The sequence below is a fragment of the Lycorma delicatula genome, chromosome 7 (assembly GCF_047948215.1).
Source record: "Lycorma delicatula isolate Av1 chromosome 7, ASM4794821v1, whole genome shotgun sequence".
NCBI lineage: Eukaryota > Metazoa > Arthropoda > Insecta > Hemiptera > Fulgoridae > Lycorma > Lycorma delicatula.
Genome location: NC_134461.1, coordinates 77,453,391 through 77,474,721, shown reverse-complemented (window position 1 = coordinate 77,474,721; position 21,331 = coordinate 77,453,391). Strand labels below are relative to the sequence as shown.

The following is a 21,331-nucleotide window of genomic DNA, read 5'->3' as shown; positions in this document are numbered from 1 at the left end:
AAACGCATTAGACATTCATTTATCCAGTGAAAAATCTGAACCTATGACAACTTAACCTATTTGCAACTTAAAACCTATCTGCAACAGATGTAAATTTGACTACAAAATTTGATAAACACTTTATTTGAAAAATAGGCAAGGTATCTACTAAGTTAATTGGTCAATCTGACATTTACATATTATATTTATTTATATATATATATATATATATATGTTTTGTATGTGTGTGTGTTTGATGACTACTTCTAAATGGATTTAATGAAATTTTGTGGAGTTGACACTTTAAACAGCGGAAAAATGTTTTATGGAGAGAAATTTTATGAAGGGGCTGACTGAGGAACTGGTAAATGGTTTACCTATTTAAACCCTTCCCTGATTTTAAAATGATTTTTCAAGTTTCTGTCATTTTTCCTGGTATAAAAAATGAATTTTATATATACCTTTAGTCAATATAAGCCAACAAATGTTTTCCCTACTGAGAAATTAAAAATGAAATGTTTCTTGATTTCATATAAATCACAGAACTTAATTTTAAACTTTCCTTAGACTATAAAACAGACTAACAATACCAGGTAATTCAAAGATTTCACAACTTTAAAAGCATATAAAAATTTATTTAGATAACTTACAGATTCAGTTGAGTTTCATTTCAGAGGAAAACATATAAAGTTTTGATCCACATAGTTCATTAGTACCAAATTCATCCACCAGTACTGTTAACAGTGTTGTTAAACATAGATTCATTTACTGCGGAACGTACTTGCTGTGCGTTTTGGTTTCACGATTTGCAGTCGGCAATTACAGTTCAATGTGATTTTTGTATACAGTATGGTAGGGATACAATTTACCGTTGAGACAGGTTGTTCTGTTAAACATACAAAAACACCAGGATACCCACATGTCCCTGAAGCTGCTGTGGAACAACTCAGAAAAAACTCTGCATGCATTTTGAAAAAATCAGCTCTATGTGTCACATGAGACTGGCGTTTCACAAACGACTGTTTGGTGCATATTACGTAAATGACTGCACTTGAAACCATACAAAATAAGCATGGTTCAACACACTATACATGGCAACAAAGTTGTTTGGCTATAGTTTTGTGTGAAAATGTTGGATGGAATTGCAGATGATACATTTTTAGAGATGAGTCAACGTTTCACATCAGTGGCAAGGTGAATAGCTATAACTGCCGAATATGGGGTAACGAAAATCCTCATGAAACTTTACAGTACTTTATGATAGCCCTCAGAGCAATGTTTGTATCCAAAGCAAATAAAGACTGTATGGCTTGTTCTTCCAGGAGACAACCATAAATGGTGTTGTTTATCGGGATGTGTTTCAAACTTTCCTAATTCCTCAGTTAGATGATGACTAAAATGGATGTCATTACTATTAGCAAGACGGGGCACCACCTCACTACTGCCTAGAAGTATGAAATTTTCTTGATACTCAATTTCCAGGTTGATTTGATGGGGCGTTAAGGTCCAATTCCGTGGTCACCTCACTTCTCAGATTTGACCCCACTAGATTTTTTTCTTTTCATTAAAGACCGGAACAACCGATCTTTATGTACAACCTTTGACTGCTGACCTTGTTTAGCTACAACTTCGAATTAACACTGCAGCTGCAGAAGTAACACTCGACTTGCTGGCTACAGTCTGAAACGAAATAGCCTTCAGGTAGGATGCATGTCGCATTACAAATGGAAGCCGTACTGAACTAAAGTGAATGTTGCGTGACAAATTTGATGTGTTTTTCTATGAAATGAGACCAAAACAAATCCATAAGTTATCTCAATAAATTTTTATAAGCCTTTAAATTTGTGAACTCCTTTGTGAATTATCCGGTATAATAAGCCAGCGTTAATTATGATAAAATAAGTCACTGTAATGAATAATTTCAGCACATCATCAATAACTTTTAAACCAAATTGTTTTCATTCAAAAGAATGAGTTAAGGATACAAAATTAACTTTATTATAAGAGTAAAGGCTGCTATGATCACTGGAGCCCCTCCAGTGATCAATTCAGTCAATTGGAGTATTAAAAAAGCAAAATAAAAACCATGTTAAATAAGATTAATTGCTGTGGCGTTTTTCTAGTCCTCCACAGCTATAGAAAAAAGGGGAGAAATTGTTAGACTGCACTCATTTTTATTATTACACTTCACAATTTTGAAAATTACATGAGAAGTTTTATTCCACTGTAAGAGACATTTCATTCCATATAGTTATCTATTAAAAATTTAGAAATATAGATGCTATCGTTAATTACCTAGGTATTTTGTTTTTTGTAAATATAAAGAAAGCAATTACTTTCTTTTACAGCTTTATAAAAATGTAAGGAAAATCTAACCTTTATTTCTACATCAAAAGCAAAGTAATGTAATGAAATATTGAGGAAGAATATGAACATGCTGAAAGAAATAGATAAATTTTATTGTCCAAAATAATCTTTCAACATGGATATCCAATTATATTAAAGACCTTATGCCATGCTTTATATATATATATATATATAATATAAAATAAAAAAAATAACAGAATATAAGCTATAAAAACAGACCATTTTTTTAATGGTGTTTTGTGTTTTTTGTTAAATAAATGAACAAATAAAAGGTCTATTATATATATATATATATATAGAATAATAATAACTACTACCTTACTATAATAATCACTTTATAATGAATCCTAATATTTATATTCTATGACTACAAAAAACAGACCAGGGAGAAAACTATTAAATCTATTAATTTCTTTCTGGTCTAACCAGCTAGCTATTTAACAATTAACTGTTTCCTCTTTCGTAAAGAATACAAAAACAATCAACCGAGTATTATTTTTTAAGTAAACCTATTAGAAGAACTAAAATTATAATAAAACTGATATTTTAATGCAAATATTTTTAAGTTTTGATTCTCTAACTTAAAAATATTTAATTTAACAGAAAGAACATTAATGATATGCTACAGTATACAAAACTAAATCAATGGTCATCAATATGACAGGTGTTTTCAATGAAACAAAATCCACTCTGCCAGTTACTAACTGTAAATGAGTTGTGTCATGTTCCAGCAAGTTGATTTTTGACAACTGCATTACTTCAGATGAAAAGCTGTAAAAACAGAAAATTATAAAAAAAATTAAAGTTGATGTTTTGACTAACGTTTTTAAACATAATAACTAAAACAGTTTTAAAAAATCATATCTGTTAAGAAAAAAAAAAATCAAAACAAAAAATAATAATTGTAAAAATACAATAATCCTGATTACATGACACATAACAGAACTTTGTTTGTTTGCTACTAGTTAACAGTAGGTTATCACCTATAACAATTACTGTTTGTTAATGAAAAGCAAATCTTGTTACATATGAAAAATGCAACGTCTGGCTGGGATTTGCATAGATAAAAGGAAAAGATGGTTGGGTCTTTTAAGTTTTATATAATGATTTTTATTCTATTTAAACTGTTCTGTCTAAGTCTGAGAAATCTCTGAATGATAATAATGAAAATTAAAATCTAGCCTAACTTAATGTGCAACAACGAAAATAGGAAATGTATAAATAAGTAATTTTCTTACACAATAAAAAGTATCTGTATTTATTTTCAATAATCTTTTATCTTAAGATAAATAACTTTGCTCAATTAAATACAGATGGAAATGTCTAAGACCATTGTACAAATGATCACTTATAGTATATATGAAATTAAATAAAGTCTGCTACTGAAGTAAAAATGTATGTTAATGGATTGATTAGCAAGTTGAGTTAATTCAATAAGATTGGCAAGTGTTTAAGAAACAAATTAACTATACACTGAAACTGAAACAAAATTATGTTATTCTGTTTTATTACTCATAAGTAATAAAACAGAATAACATAATTTTGAACTATGTACATTCCTTATACAATTAAAAAATCTATTTTAATTTAAAAATAATTTTTAATTATTTTAATTTTTGTAAGCTGTGGATTACAAAAAAGTTTAATTTAATTTTAAAATAAATTAAGCTGTTGATTACAGTATTAAGCTGTTCGTTTAGGTTCAAACCGTACTTCATACAATGTGTATATATGTATGTTTGGGTGGATTCCCATGCCAGCTAAGTGTTGGCCAAGTTACACAATAAAAGTTTATTAAACATTTTAAATGTAAATTTAGAAATCATAACCTAATTCTTCTTTAGAAATAATTTTTAAAAAACTAAAGAGATTCTTGTAAATTTAAAAAACTTATGTTGAGTCTATTAAATTAACAGAATACGGCAATTATCAGGAACAGGTATATAAAATGTCATAGGTTCAAATGTACATTATTTTAGAAATATAATAATGAAATTAAAAATGTTATACAATTTCAATGAAAATTTAAAAAATGACACAACAATATTAAAATTAATTTACCACAACTTAATGGTTCAATAATTCATACTTATTTTCAGGAGGTTACTGTAATAAATAAATAAAGCAGTATTACACAGTTGACTCTTGTTAACTAGAGGATTTTAATTAATTATTTTGTTCATAATCTCTAACTTGACTCTACACTGACCTTGTAGTCTCAAAATCTTACCACATCCTATATCAATTGCTTAATGTATCCTAATATCGCTCTGCCTTCTTTTTAAGAGATTTCACAAGAACCGACTACCAAAATTAATCAAACATGGATGTCTTAATATAAGATTTCTGTCACAAGTTTCTTTCTTCTTTAATTAATCTCTTCATCATTTTCTATTCTAATTCACCCGATTTTCAACAGTCTTCTCTTACAATCACACTTCAAAAACCTTTTTTTTCTTTCTATATTTAAAATTATTCAGGTTTTGGTGCCGTAGAGTATTTTGCTATACACCATACAAATATTTTAAAGAATTCCTAAATCTAAATTTGAAAAAGCAAGCTTACTTTTTTCAGGAAAGCTTTCCTTGCTTGTGCCAATCTGCTTTTGATGATTTCCTTATTTTAATATCTTACAAACATTTGTTAAAACTAAATAACAACATTCCTGAACCGAACTGTACATTATGCCTCTTAACGCACGGACTCACTCTGGCAAGTTCAGTTTGTTAAGGAATTTCTGATCCAAGAGTTACTTTAAAGAGCACAACTCATAAGTTCTTGGTCTTGTACTAGTTCACTATATTTTTTTATCTAGAATAATATTTTACTGTAACAGTTGCTGAAGGTCTCATAAATTTGGAGTACATCAAAAGCTTTGTTGAGATAAGAAAAATAAAAAAAAAATATTAAGTAAAAATTCTGACTATTTTCAGTTAAATCTTTCATTCAATTTTAATTATTAATATTTTCTTACTTTTCATTTTATGATTTTTTTTTCTATAAACTGATATTTTATATCTTTTTATTACAAACCACAGTTTATTTTGTACATCTGGTCTTAGTTCTTAGTTATTTCTCCAAGTCTTAGTTCTTGAAATCAATGTAACAAGCTTATTTGTTTATTTTGATTTATAATTTGTTAGTAGTATAATAAAAAATGTCAAAATCAAGTGAATTATCTGCTGAACAAATGTATAATTATTCACTAAATGAAAAATTAAGTGTTATTAAAAAAGAAAAAGTAATACTGGAACTAACTCTTTCATTTTCCTTTACATATGAGTTGATAAGCGACAGAGGCAGACTTCTTGTCTCACTTTTCTGAGTTACAACCTTTGGAAAATGAAAAAAAGGCTTTTCTATCCTTATTATGACATTAAAGGTTGTTAATTATTTTACAGATTGCAGATAACTTATTTCTTTATATTTTAACCTTATATTTGTGAAAATTTTATTTCATCTACATTATCGAAGACTTTAAAGATTAACAAATACCATAAAAGGAACTTTATTCTTAATCTAGTTTCCAAAATTAATCTGATAGAAAAAATGATATCCCAAGTACTTCCTGTATTATTTCAGAAAAACGAACCACATAAGCGCACAGTTCCCAGTTATGTTGCTTTGTTCACAACTTGTTCTTAAATATTTTACATTTACTTTGTCATTAATTCATTAATTTAATTCTTTAAGCCATAAATGGTTAGGTTTTGGAGATACTATATAATTTTGTTATCATTTTAGATTTTTATATACAATTTTTACAAATTTCATAAAAACTCCTGTTTATTATTAACAAAAATTTTTACCTTCTAAAAAATAAAATAAAAGAAAATAAAAAAATAAAAAATAGACTGAATTTAATCGTTTTTATAATAAAATTTAAATATTCTGTTTATGAACAGTTTAACTTAAGTTTTACGGACATGCCTAATTTAGTTCTCATTCTAGTTATTTAAGAGTCAACGTATTATTACCTAATTAAGAGTCAACAGTAAAGGTAACTACAAACTTTTTCCATACCACAGTACAATAAATAAACAAATAAATAAGTATTGAATTTTATACACATAAAATAATTTTTTTTTTCTAAATTTAAAAGCACAAGGAATAAAAAAAATAATTAATTCATATCTTGATAATTATTTCTAAAGTGCAGTTATAACTTTCACCTTTAAGTAAATAACTGAAATGAATAGTACATCATTAAGTTAATTTCTAGAATGAAAAAAAGAATTGAATTATAACTTGAAAGTAACACAATTCAACAATTCATTTCAACATACTGAAATAAACAAGTTAAAAATGATCTAACAACTTAAAAATTCACTACACCTGTTATTAGTGATGGCTAAGAACAACACAACATATTTACAATTTTTCTTTTTTAAGAAACAATCAGCTCAGAAAGTATATATTAATAATCGCTTTGTACAGGTGCAGCTAGCTGGGTATTCAAGGGCCAGCACGCTAAAGTCTAACCACTTCTTACGATTAAATGGAAATGACCATCAAATTAAACAATTTCACCAGAAAAAACTGATTTTTGAATGAAGACCAGTACCATGGAATACTGAACAAGTGACAAAAATGTACCCATTATGGTGTACAATTATCATAAAATATAATATAATATAATAAGAAATAAAATCAAGATTGTGATGACAAATGAAAGTTTCAGAAGAAATAAGCTTATTATTATATTTGGTTAGGTTAAGTTAAGAAACGATAAAAAAAACTTCACCTCATCTATATTTTAAGCATGGCATAGAATACTTCTTGTTCTTGAGAACAGCCATATCATTTTCAGTATCTCTGTGTTTCATGTCAAGTTGTCTAAAAAAGTTTATGGCTCCTTACATACACATTAATGAAGCCAGACTAGACTATTAAGTTAAAGACTGATACAATAACTACTACTTTATTTACACAGGATTTGTGGGAGTCCAGTGAAAACTGCAATGTATCATTTTGTTTAGTCATTGTATTAGCCTTTTTGTATTAAGTGCTGCATGATTTTTATTGCATTTAAAGTGAGTGATTTCCATGAGCAATGGATTAAGTGAAATTTTGTGTTAAAATTGGGAAACTCCTTTAAGGAAACATTTGAAATATTACAAAAGAATATGGGGATGAGACTTTAAACCAGATTAAAATGCTCGAGTGATTAAAACTTTCACAGATGGCTAGACTTAAACTGATGATGATCATGTTTAGGATGGCCATCAAACCTTCAAAATGGATAAACTGTTACAACAGTTAAGTAATTCATTTGTTCTAATTATCATTTAAATGTTCATAAGGTAGCTGAAGGATTAAGCATTTCCAAAAATATGCACCATAAAATTATATCCAAAATTTAGGCCAGAGTCAAATTTTATGACAGTCACATTTACTCTACCTTTTGACTTATTAGAAAAAAAACCCAGAATCAAGCTGATATGAGTTAACTTGATTCTATACTTCATAGAAACATGAATCCTAAATGAAACATGTTACATGTTTTGTTCAATGATCATTCCAGACCCTCCTTTTCAACTGATCTACCATCAGCAGACTTTCTTTTAAAATGAAGTTGGAAGGTTGATGTTTTCAATTGATTAACTTGTTAAAGGATGCTTTGCTAGCTGAACTGTGCAGTGATCTTGATTGAATCACTGCACAGTTGACAGCAGCATTGCTTAGTTAAACTTGCAGAGTTTAAGAAATGTTGAAAGATGTTTATTTGAAGTAGGATGGACAACTCAGAATACAAGGGTGAATAGTTTATAACATAAGTCGAATATATTTTATTTAAAAAAATGTATTTTCCTCCCCTTTCTGGGGCTGCTCGTGGAGAGCATAACATCTGGTAAAGGGGAGTGTCATGTCGTCAGGGATCAAAATGCGAAGTGCCCACTGCTTCATTGCACAGAGGCGATCCCCACATGCTCAGGGGGACCCCTAGGTGCTCAGTCGCAGACCTATCCACTCCGGCATCCTCAGAGACTCTTCATAAATATGTAGCATATCCATCACCTTCTTAACATTGCTCTCAAACGCTTTCCATTCTTTAACTCCTTTTAGCATTATGCTTTATGTGTCCTCTGGATGGAATATATCTTCCAAGCCTAACATATTTAACATCTCCCTACGTTCTTCATCAAAGCACAGGCAAGAGAAACACACATGGTCAGGAGCCTCTTCCTCATTGCAGTCAGGGCAGTGATCTGTGTGGTCCAGGCCGCATTTATGCAAATACACCCTGTAACTGCCATGACCCACCAGAAACTGTGTTGAACTGTATATCAGTGAGCCATTGGTCCTACTACACATGAGCCATTGGTCCATTGGTGACACTACACTGATGTCACTTATAAGGCGATCGGTCCACCGAATTATAGTGGCTCGGTCCCACCACTCCTGCCAAGTCTCCATTAATTCTTCTGTTATCTGGGATGTTATGTGCTTTTTGTCTCTTAATGGCAGGGGCCTCTACTCCCCTTGAGAGCCTCTTCTTCTGCAAAATAACCAATTCTATCAGCATTACATCTGCCAGGACTTCAGCTGCCTCCTTAGAGACTGTTCTATATGCTGCTCTGATTCGCAGACATTATCTATGAACCGACTCTAGTCTTCCACGATATTTTGCAAATCTTGTTACATCAGCTCAAAGCTGTCCCATACAGCATTGTAGCATATGTCACTCTCACTAATAATCTCCTCCGATGTATAGTCGGTCCACCAGTATTAAGTAGGAAGCCAGCTATTAATCTTGCAGTCCTTTTGGCTTTATTAGCTGCCTCTACTCCTTGTATGCTAAATCTTAACCTGCTATCTATCCATATGCTGAGGTGCTTTATTGCCGGCCTCGACACTATTCTCCTAATGCTACTTTTAGTATCATTTTCTTCTTAGCCGCAAAGATCGCTACAATTTCAGTTTTATCTGGCCTTAGTGTTACTCCCACCCCTGCCATCCAACCTTTTATTATCGTGTATGCTTCTCTTATTTTGTCAATGACCTCTCTCTCTTTGTATCTGCCTTGACAACCACAGCAAGGTCATCGGCATAACCAAACATTGTTACATCCTGCGAAAGGGCAACTCGAAAAACGCCATCATAAGTCAGGCTCCAAAGAGTTGGTTAAGTACTTACCCCTAAGGCACTTCTTTATGTAAGTTCTGCAGAACTGTTTCTCCTGATACCTGACACTCAAGCCTGTGCCCCGATAAGTAGAAACAAACCATTTGTCACAAATAAAAGGCACTTCATGTTCCTCCAAGGCTTGCATTAGCGACCTGGAAATGCAGTTAAATGCATTTCTCACATCTAGAGTGACAAGGAGATTCCTCACCATTCCCCTCTTGTTGCAGCTTTACCAGCCACCTCACACACCGCCACCACAGCATCGAGGGCGGAAGCCTGCGAAAGCAATACCGATTAGCAGAGAATCCACCCTCTCCTTGACTGCCTGATATATTCTGTGCTGGAGAGCATACACTCCTGTATTTTGCCCAGCGCATCTATCATCGCAAGCGGCCAGTAAGAAGAAGGGAGTCCTGGATCTCCCCCAGGTTTTTCAACAAGCACCAGCCGCTGGTGCTTCTGTATCTTGGGGAATACACCTTCCATGAGGCAACTGTTGTAAACCTCAAGAGAAACCCCCAGCTCAGCCTGAACCGCCACTTTGACTACCAAATTCGGCAGCTAGTGAGAACCCAGCGCCTTAGCCGGAGGTAATCATGTTGCTGCCTCCAAAAGTTCAGTTAAAGTGAAAAGAGGAAGGCTCATCTGTTCACTCCTCTCCTTCAGCAAAGAGCCTGTCTATTATATTGCGAATGGACATGAACATCCTGAGTAACAAGGGTTCTAGGCCTTAAGGTCCTCCTTACCAGTATGATGTAGGGCCTGCCCTATGGATCCATTTCTACTTCCAAAATTAGTTTCTTCTAAGACCTCTTCTTAGCTTCTTGGATGCATCTAACAAGATCCTTCTTGGATTCACAATATCTATCTGTAAGGATGTCTCTAAGGCCAGGGAGGTACGCCTTTGTCATGTGTCTCCAAGCCCTGTGGCAGGCCTTCCTCTTTTCTGCAATTGCAGAGGTCCATCCGTATACTGGCTCCTTTCTGGAATACTTCCGCAGTAGACTGGCACATGCTGCCTCAATTGAGTCCACTAAATGAGATGCCTTCACCTTTGCTTACTCTTCTGAGGTCAAGCATCTATGTAAAATTGGTTATGCTCCAACCAATGAATGTTGGAAGGCCTTCTCCACCAGATTATTCCGCCATTATTGTCATTATGACCCGCTGATGGTCACTAAAATACCAGAGAATCCCTCCCACACCTGCCAATTACCAATACACGTGGCCAGCTCTGAAGTCACAAACATTATGTCAACAATAGATCCTGTTGCACCCCGCCTGAATGTAAAAACATCTCCAGTATTCAGACAGATAAGGTCCAGTGTCACAGCGGTTTCCATTAATGTTCTTTCATGAATATCAGTCCTAACACATCCCCAATGCACGGACCATGCATTGAAATATCCTGGGTAATGTAAGAGGAGATCCTTCCCCATATCAGCCAACTCTTTCTCAACGTCTCGATTGGAATATTTGGCGATATATAGCAAAAGTAAAGGTAGATCTTTTGACTTTCACCCTAAGTTCTTCCTAGACAAACTTCTCTGATGGGTAAAACCTGCATGTCCAGATGCCACCCCAGTCAGGAGTGATTACATACGGCCTGGAGACGAGCACAATGTCTGGGCCCATCTCCGAGGCATATCTGGCCAATAAGTCATGTGCCAGTGCTGCATGATTCAAGTTAAATTGTATAATCTTCATTTTTGTTCTTTACTATGGACGGTCCTCAACTGGTCATGAGCGACAATTCCTTTCCAGCTCCTCTAGGACATGCTGTAGAGCCTGTGCAGTGCCCCTCAATGCCACAGGACAGACATATGGACGCCTCCCTGTGGCCCTTGCCTCCACAATTAAAACATGCTCCAGATCGTCGTCGCCGTAGCAGTCTCAAAACATCTGAAGCACTGCAGGGGTTGCTTTGTTGTTTCAATGCGACACAAGATCATGCTGATTCATAATGGCCCTTCTGCACAATGGTGGCAACCAATGCTGCAGGGAATCTGCATCTTAGTGTCACCACAGCTTGTTCTGATGGTGTACCACACATTTTCTGGCAAGTCCGGACCAGCAATCTCTCCAAGTTTTTTTACCTATGTCTTCTGTTCTTATGTCGCATTCAAGATCCCGAATGCAGAGTGCCGTTGTTTTAGTCCTCATGTATACCAATACTTCTTTTAAAGCAGTTCCAGCTTTGTTTTTATCCTCTTTTACTTTGATCTCCATTCATTCCCCTAATTTTTGAATGGAGAATATTTCTGCTTTATCACAGATCGTACACCCGGTCCTGAAGATTTCAGGAGATCAGCCTATGTAGTCTCAATACTAGTGTCTCTGTTTAATGAGTAAGCTGATCTTGAGACTCGCTCCGCCAGAATGAGAGGGATCTACTGCTCAGTATGGTGGTATAATAATTATGCCCAGTCATCCTCCCTTCACACTCTAATATTTTACAAGTGTAGGCAGCACACCCTTGCCTTAAATTTCCATCCGCATTGGTCCTATTTTTCCATCATTATTTCTTCTTATTTTACTGAAGACATCAAGCAACACCTGGGAAAAGTCGCTGCCATCACAAGAATTCTCTAACATATGTGGAATGCATTTCTTATTCTAGCCTGCTACTTGATCCCCACCCTGCAAGTTTAGTCTCCATAGTGGCCGTAAATACACTGCCCACCTGGAGTGCTTCAAGAAGCTTATCTTCTTATCTTCATCTATCTTACTAATATCAATGACTGCAATGATGTTCGCCGCACAGTACTTCCTTTCTGGCTCCCTGGTGTATGTATTTCAGAATGCCTTCACTGGCCATTTTTCTTAACCAATTCTGCCATGTCCTCGGCTGGGACTCCATTTTCCAAGCCATCCAGAATGGGACACCTTGTAGCAACAACAGTCTAGATGGCCGTCTTGATTGACAAGTCTTGTTCCTCTGCAGTGTAGTGGAAAGGGAACCAACCACTTTAAGTCCTTAACACCATCCCAACCCCATAGGGAAACACACCCACCTTGTGACGTTTCTGGTTATCACACTCTATCCCTGTTCCTAGCTGTGATAGGTTTTAATGGGAAGTCCTTGACAGCAACTCCAAGATTCCCTTCCAGCTCTTTAATACTACATTTGACATTCTTATCCATGTTCTTTTTAAATTCCCTGCCAGCTGCTCGAGCCATCTGACAACATCCCTTAAGTTGGTAGAGAGGGAAATTTTCCTCCTCAGTAGAGGATTGCCTCGTATTGATCCTCTTCGCATCTTTCCTAGTCTCTACTGTTGGTCTCAGGGGTAAGCCCTTTATCAATGTCAGCACGTGTGGTGCGCCAGCAACAGCCTGGCCAGGTACAACCTCCGTGTCTTCCCGGCTGGAAGTCATAGGCTCAAGAGGAGCTACAGCTGGTTTCTCCAGAAGAGAATCAATCTTCTTTTAAAAAAAAAATACTCCAGATAAATTCCACCAACCGATGTGTAACATCCAAATTAGATAATTCAACCACGGAACCAATAAACACAAGAAAAAGCCCCGATCATTACCAAAAACAAGTCCGTACTCACCAGAACCTCTAACTCGACTAGGAACATACCTTCTATGAATTATAATTTTAATGTTTGTTCACCTTTAATATGATCCCTTTCTTTCTTTTTCTGTTTAGCCTCTGGAACCACCGTATTACTTCAGAGGATGATGTGTATGAATGTAAATGAAGTATGATCTTATACAGTTTCAGGTCGACTGTTCCTGAGATGTGTGTAATTGAAACCCAACCACAAATAGTGGATACTGGTATCCACAATTTATTATTCAACCCGTATAAAATTAACTGTTTTTACTAGGATTTGAACCTTAGTACTCTACTTTGAAATCAGCTAATTTGCGATAACGAGTTCACCACCAGATCAACTGGTGGGTTCAATATGAACCCTGCCAGCACTTAAGCACACATGCAGTTTTGTTTTCCACTAGGTTAAGGCATGAACCAGGTCAGTTCCTGTCAGCCATTTAATACATCAGCAGCAGTTTTCTTCTTTCTCATAAACTGATTTAATGTTTTCTATTAAGTACAGATTTCACTGTAGAGAAAAGGAAATAGTCACGTGATGCCAAATCTGGCGAATACGTAGGGTGTTCCAATGCAATAATGTGTGTTGGCCCAAAACTAAAGTGTTGTGTGAGCAGGTGCAATGTCCTAATGAAGGATGAAACCTTTTTTCAATCAACTGAATGACCAGTTGTTGAAGTTTGCATGAATGTTCAAACTAATCCAATGACTATGCTAAAGTACTCACAATCAGCTCTCACTAGTTTCTCTAACAAGATAGAATCATAGTCTTGTTATTTAATAGACAAATTTTTAGAATTATGAACATAAAATGTTTGAACTAAATCTATGTAGAAGAACCTGGGACATGAATATAAAATTTGGAAAAAGAAAAAAAATCAAGCTGGATACTTAAAGCTTGAAAAAAAGAAACTAGAACATGAATCTTTATAGCAAGAAATTTTTAAAATGACTCTTAGTCATTTGTGGAATAGAATGATTTGAATCATTCATAGTTTTTCTTTACCCATATTTACTCATACACTAATTTACTACTTAATGTTCAAAATATCAATTTCAAGCTCAGAATATTACTAATTCAGTAACTTAATATGAGAAAAAATTTAAAAAAGAAACTTGTAAATATTGTACTGTAATGTGAAACAATTTCTTAAAACTAGTTTGTAAATAATAATTATTGCAGTACTGTAAATAATTTATACAGAACTGTAAAATGATTACTTACAATAAATAATATCTTATTACAGTAGAATTTTAGTGAAACTTGAACTCAATCATTCAATGATTAAAAAGTATGGAAAACCAGCACATACAAGAAACCAAGTACAATAATTATTTGTAACAACCAATCAGAATATTTTTATCCTATAAAAAAAACTGACATCAAGTAACACATTAAAGTATCCTTTACATATGAATACATAAAGGATATCAGTTTATTTAAAACTAAAAAACAGTAAAATAGTTTCATCAACATCATACATCCGAGAACATTGGAAAATATTAAGTAATTTTTTTAAACATTTTATTTAAAATAATACATATAAATACTTAATACAGCTGTAGCTATTTGTGTTTATGTATGATAGCTAAATGTATGTCTTATTTTTAAAAAAAACTACAAAAATCATTCCTGGATCACCAAAGGAAAATAACAATTTGAAGGTAAAAAAAAATATATATATACAAAAAAACTTTACTGTTTAAACAATGATTCTATTTCCAAACTCTAACACTTTGTTGAAAATGTTATAGTGAATAAATTTTATAAATTTGTTAATTTGGTATGAGTCTCAAAAGAAAGTTAACTGAAGTACGAAGCCAGGTAATAAACAGTGATTCTGAGCTTAGAATCACACTCTTTTATTTTTGCTTTCATCATAATCAGTTCCACAGAATCATCAATTTTACAATCTGGAAAGATTCAACATTTAGTAACACAATCAAAACAAAAAACTGAATGCATTTGTTGGTCAAATCCCCTTTCAATGTAGATAGAAACCAGATAAACAAATTATATAATTATAATGGGTGCTGACAAGGTTTTCTACTTTTCTTTATATTCTATGTTTATTTAATAAGGTTAAAAGTATACCTAGTATAGGTAAAAAATATGAAATATTTCTAAGGGCAGTTCTAAGGGAAACAAAAATTCTTGGAGAATTAAAATAATTCAGAATATTTAAATAAATTTTTAATTGTCAAACATGAACAAGCAATCAGGCCAAAGATAAATGTATACCAAATTATTATTAACATTCTACTGTAATAACACATTATTTAACTTAAAATTAATAGGTGAGTGACTCACCTTTAGTATTATCATCATCATCAGATTCACCTTCTTGTTCAAGTCGTTGACGAGCATTAGTGAAAACTGACTGCAAAACAATTGAATCCTCATGTATTAGTGACGCTTCTTCATTATAAAGCTGAGCATTCTTACAAAGTTGCATGAAATCACGTTCTAGATCATCAAAGTCCAGGTACTGAAATGATATATAAACATCTACTGAGCCAATGGAATAAAATAACAATGATAATATAATCTAGTGCAAGGAAAACTACTTGAGAAAAAGCATTCTGGTTTAATACACTATTTTACAATCATAGCTCAAAAAGATTATATTTTTAAAAGATTATATTCTATAAGAGCTTGTGTAAATCACAAAGGAACAAAATTTCACTGTTATGTAACGCATGTATAATGTAAATTGATGTACTAAATAGTAATGTAATTTACCGTATCACTGGAACATTTCTTTTAATCTAGACTATAATCATATAAATTATATCGTACAAATGGTAAAAATTCAATATAAAATTACCATTAAATCAATGTAATAAACTATAATAAAAGAACTTTCCCTATAAATTGGCTTTTTTCTAATTTAATTTTTGAGGCACTTCCTGCCAAGAAGTGTACAGACTTGCAACAAAATTTGCCAACAATCGCTGCAGCTAAACATAGATTTATTCTAAATGTACTAATGCTGAATAATGCTGAACTTGTGATTTTGAAAATTGAACACCTTTTTTGAAGTTGCAAAAACAGCATAATTTGAAAATGCTTATTCAGTAAAGCTGAATTCACAATCCATTATCTCCAAAAAGCATACAGGACATTCCAAATTGCACAGCAATCTCTTGAGAGGTGATTCCGTAGCCAAAAATAAGAAAAAAAAGTTCATGTAAATGTAGGTCAGAAAACTGTTCATTCTCGAGTTTTGGCTAACACACATACTTTTTTAGGTTTGGAATAAAATAACTTACTTTGTAGAGAAAATTAATTTTATTATGTAGAGAATTTTTAGATTTTTATTTTTTACTTATTTTTTTATGTTATAAGTTTTCTATCTGTTTTCATTTACATTATGTTATTCAAACATTGATATAAATTGTTCTGTTTAATGTCATATCACTTTTCCAAATCAGTTTGTGTGTTTTGTTTCTGATTAAAGTTGAACTTCTCAAAATTGTGTTTAATTTTAACAGACAATATTTACATCAATTTTCTCAGAATTAAATTCTCTACAAAATTAATAGAAATTCTTATTTATCTATTGGTAAATTACAAAGTTATTTTATTCCAAACCTAAAAAAGTGTATTTTCTGATAAAATATTTTCATGTTTATCCCATTTTTCTTAAAACATAAGCGGGATAGAGATCTGGAACCACTTTTATTCGATTTCTTAGATAAAAAATCATAAGGAAGCATCTTACCCCTCAATTTGTACCTACCAATTCTAGTATGATTTGATTTCTCAGAGGGAGCAGAAAGCAGGGCTAAATGTTTTGCGAGCTGAAACTTTCTAACTATTTTCTGATCTATATATATTTATAACACCTTTTTTTCTTATTTTTGGCTGGGAATCATCTCCAGAGAGATTGCTGTGCAGTTTGGAATCACTATGTATAAAGAAATGTTAAATATTTGTGTTAAAGCATTATCAAATATCACCATCAGAGGTTAAAAAAGGAGTTAATAAACACAATATAAATATAAAAACAAAAGAAGTTAGCAGGCCAAATATGGGAACAGACATTTCCTTGTAAATTGCTTTGAAATTTTTTTAATAAATATTTGAAAATAGTTTGTTCCTGAAATTTAAAAAAAATTAGATGTCTGCTAAGATTACAAATGTTGTAAAACACATTTTCAGCTGATTTATCATCAGTTTTTTTTAGTTGTTAGCTGGCTGTTGGGACATGTACAAGCACAATATTGTGCAGTACATGTTAATTGTGCTGGAACATGCTACTTGACATTTAATAATATTTTCTATTACTTCTTTATGCTTATAATTATAACTAAATAGTAAATATGATAATAATTAACAGAATAATAATTCTGGTAATTATTCTGTAATGATAAACACTAACTTAAATTATATCAAGGCCTTACAGCATGCCAGAACAAACATGCAAAAATTTACAGTAATGAACTGGGGATGTTGTAGTAAGACGTCATTTTTTAAAGATCAACATTTGACATGCTGGAAAAATGTATCACTACTAGCAAGAAGAGCACGTTGTTCTGTTAATTAAAGTAGTAGAAAAAGTATTGGGAAAAAATTAAAAGTTATCTGCGATAATACAAAATTAATTTATCAATAAAAACGATTAAAATTTATTATTTATGTTAAGATAACTGTAGTCGGTCTATATGTCAAAATTGCTTTAACTATAATTATCATAAAAATTTATTTTTATGTATCTTCCTATATGATGTAACAAGACCTTTGCATTACAAACTACTTTTTATGCCATATATAAACTACATAGTTATTTACAATGCATTAGGGAGTCTATATCTAGTTGAATCTATAAATGCTATGACCTGGATTTTAACCTCATACTTTGTACCCTACAAGAGGTAGTAAACATTTTATAACATATGAAAAATTACATTTTATTAAAAATAATAATAGTTAAAAATACATGTTTAAACTTTTATAGTTAAATTTTTTTAAATATTTGTTGTGGCAAAACGATTTACTCTTTTGAGACCATGAGGGTAGACGTATGAAAAACATTGCAATAATTTAGTACAATTTCTCAAATGAATACTGATAACTAGCAATCAGTCATGACTGCTTAATATTTTAATTTTTTAACTTTATTTTATTATGATATTTTAATCTCTTGAGAATGGTCAAAGGACTGAAAGATCTTGAAAAGTTCAAAATTAACTGCTGGTAAGGTGGATTTGTACTTAATAATTTAGTGCAACTCTGGCATTTATAATACCAGCATCTCACAATAAACTTAACTGTTTTTAAGACATTAATATCATTTTGTTACTTCCTTATGTAATTAACAGCAATCGTTATAGTGTATTACATTTATTTATTTACAGTATAGTTATAAGCAACATGAATCGCAGAGGCAACAATGATGAGGCAATCATTTAATACATCTTATTCATTTTTCAATTAACCATTTCTTGTTCTTGACTATACAACTGCAAAAGCTCTTTCATTTATTTTACTAATATGCAGAAGTATTCTATGTTGTAATTTGTTTATATAAGTTGTAAAAATATTACATCTAAATCAGACAGAATAAACTATTAGTTTATCATACCCTACTGTCTGGTGTAATAGGTGGATTCAATAAAATTACCCTATATTAATTAATTATATTTCTGTATTATATAAAGTTTACAGCAGATTTAATTAAGTAAACATGACAAAAGCAGGGCACTAATACAAATTAACAGCCGGAAAGTGCAGATATACATACATACATATATGTGTGTATGTGTACATACACACTCCTATTACAAAAATCAAATTAAGAAAATCTAATTACTTACAAACAGGTAACCAAAAAATCAATACAAATGAACATGAAATTGTCTGAATGAATGAGAAAGGATCCAAAACTATTATCATATTTTGATGTACTTCAGTTTGATTCTATGTCCAAATGGAAAAATATATTTCATCCTAATATTCTGTTTGGATTCCACCTTTCTTTAGTTAAAAAAAAAAGTTTTAATTTTTCTTATAAATAAAAAGTAAAATATTTCAAAGAAAAAAACTGAAGTCCATATGATTTTAATTTGTGACAGCTTTCATGAAGAAATTTTTAAAAATTTAGTGCAGCTAATACAACTTTTTTTTCTCAAATTTTGTTACGAGTATTTAGCTTTAGAATTTTTGTATGTACATAAAAATTATTCAATATAAAATTTAAAATGAAGTTCCTAAACAATTTCATAATTTCTCTACAAAGGTAGAAAATTATGGATAGTTTGTATTTTTATGCAAACATTTCTAGTAACAATGCTTAGGAAATCTTTTGACATAATACAATCTTTTCTGTTGCTTTAATAGAAATTATCTTTCAAAGCAGGAAACTGTTAATCACTTATGAATTACTTATTCTGATCATCTTTTTTTAAAGCTGTACTCATAAGTTTGATAAAGATCTTGATCCACACACTTGCAAAAGGTTTATGATAAAAGTTTTAAAAAATAAAACACTTATAATAGACTTCTAAGAAAAAGATGACTTCAGCATAATCAGCTGTTGTCTATCTTTGTAACTCTTTGCCAAAATAATTTGAATGACATTTTTTTTGAAAATATTTGCAAAAATAATCTAATTTTGCATAGAAATTTTTAATAATCTACTTTTGTAAATATGAATAAATAATTCTTGCATAATAAAGTATTTTCAACAAAAATTTTTCAAAGAAAAAACACTAACTTATTTCCAAAATAATAAATGAAGTTATATTTTTCCAAAATATGCTACTAGTAAAATTTAAGCCCAGTAATTATTTACTACAAAAATGTTTATAAATACTATAAACTCTTTTCTTATTTTAAAATTACACTAATTGTGAGTGTCGACCTCAAAAATCAACCATTAATACAATCTTTCTAATGTGGCCATTATATTTTCTGCTGGAAGTGTAAACCATTTTCTTTTAGAATTTTTGTACGTATACAAAAGTTATTCAGTATAAAAATTAAAACGAACTTCTTAAAAAAAATTTATTAATAACTTCTTAAAGGTAAAGCACTATGGATACTTTGTACTTTTAAGCAAATTTTCCTTATACTAATGCTTATGAAGTCTTTTGACAAGTACAATTTTTCCTGTAACTTAGTAGTATCTCTCAATGCAGTTATTTTCTTTTATATTAAAATTTAGTACAGTATAAAGTAATCAAAATAACAAAGAAGATTAGACTGGAGATTAAGGAAATTATTCACAGATTAAAAAAAATTAATTCTCTTTTTAACACCATTATTAATGTGATTTATACATGATTGATTACAAAATATCTATTTTTAATTATTAAAAAAATATTTAATAAATTATATTAACAAAAGTCAGTTAAAAAAACATGTTACAGAAAAATGTAATGGTAAACAATATGCAGTATTATTTTAAATTAAGAAAGTAAAGTAATTTTAGAATTCTTATATTACTATATGTTTTAAAACACAATTGCAAAATAGGTAATGAAGTATCTAAAATAAAATACTAAAATAATGAAACATTACTGAGAACATTTTCTAAATAAATGAATGCTGTAAGACATTCATAACTGAGGAGCAATGTTCAGTGTGAAACATTTTTAAAAAATACAAACTGCTAGCTGCTTAAATTTAAAAGGATTTTGTACCCAAATATGGAGTTACAATTAACTAGTAATTATCACTTAATGATGCATGTTGAGGCACACATTATTCCAGAAACTGGTGGGACAATTAAAACACTTTTTTTTAAGAGTACTGCATGCTAACATTTTGTTGGCTAAAATTTCCCATGTTATAACTTTCCTTCAATATTAAAATATTTCTTGAACAGATCTGTAATATTTTGAATAGATTATAAATAACAAAATATTTTTTCAAGTAAGCGGAGAGTAAGTTTTTGCTAAGTAGCATCATCAAAATTAATAAAGAAAAAAAAGTATAATTGGTACTGTTTACCTGACACAATTCTTAATCAACGACTTGCAGAGGCAGTTAATTTTAAATCAAGTGCACTTTAAACCTACAAGATTGGGATATCATCAGTTTTCATGTTTCTGACTCAAAATTTTTGATGGGTTTACCTGCCAGTTATAGAGTGGGTTTTTCATTAGAAACATATAATATCTCAAGCTATATCATTACTGATTCATATAACTTGAAAATGGAACTTCAGAATCAAATTCACCAATACTATCAATTATTTGACCAACAACTTACATAAAATATGTAACATTAATGACATTGGTCATTATCCATACAAACCATTTAATCACATGTACCATTCAAAATAAAAT

At 31.3% G+C, this 21,331-nt stretch overlaps 1 protein-coding gene across 5 annotated transcripts in view; it reads right to left on the bottom strand.

Annotated features, from left to right (window-relative positions):
* The window catches only part of brm (ATP-dependent helicase brm), a 143,243-nt gene that overhangs the window by 10,915 nt on the left and 110,997 nt on the right, over positions 1-21,331 (bottom strand). For 3 of the 5 annotated variants that reach the window (XR_012757274.1, XM_075372239.1, XM_075372238.1), the window contains exon 26: positions 15,348-15,525. Coding sequence is in view for 4 of the 5 variants with exons in the window: in XM_075372239.1 (XP_075228354.1) it covers positions 15,348-15,525 (178 nt within the window). In the remaining variant the exon portion in view is untranslated. Of the gene's footprint in view, positions 1-14,828; positions 14,951-15,347; positions 15,526-21,331 lie in introns of those variants that run through there. The other 2 variants (XM_075372242.1, XM_075372241.1) reach the window with 2 other exon arrangements.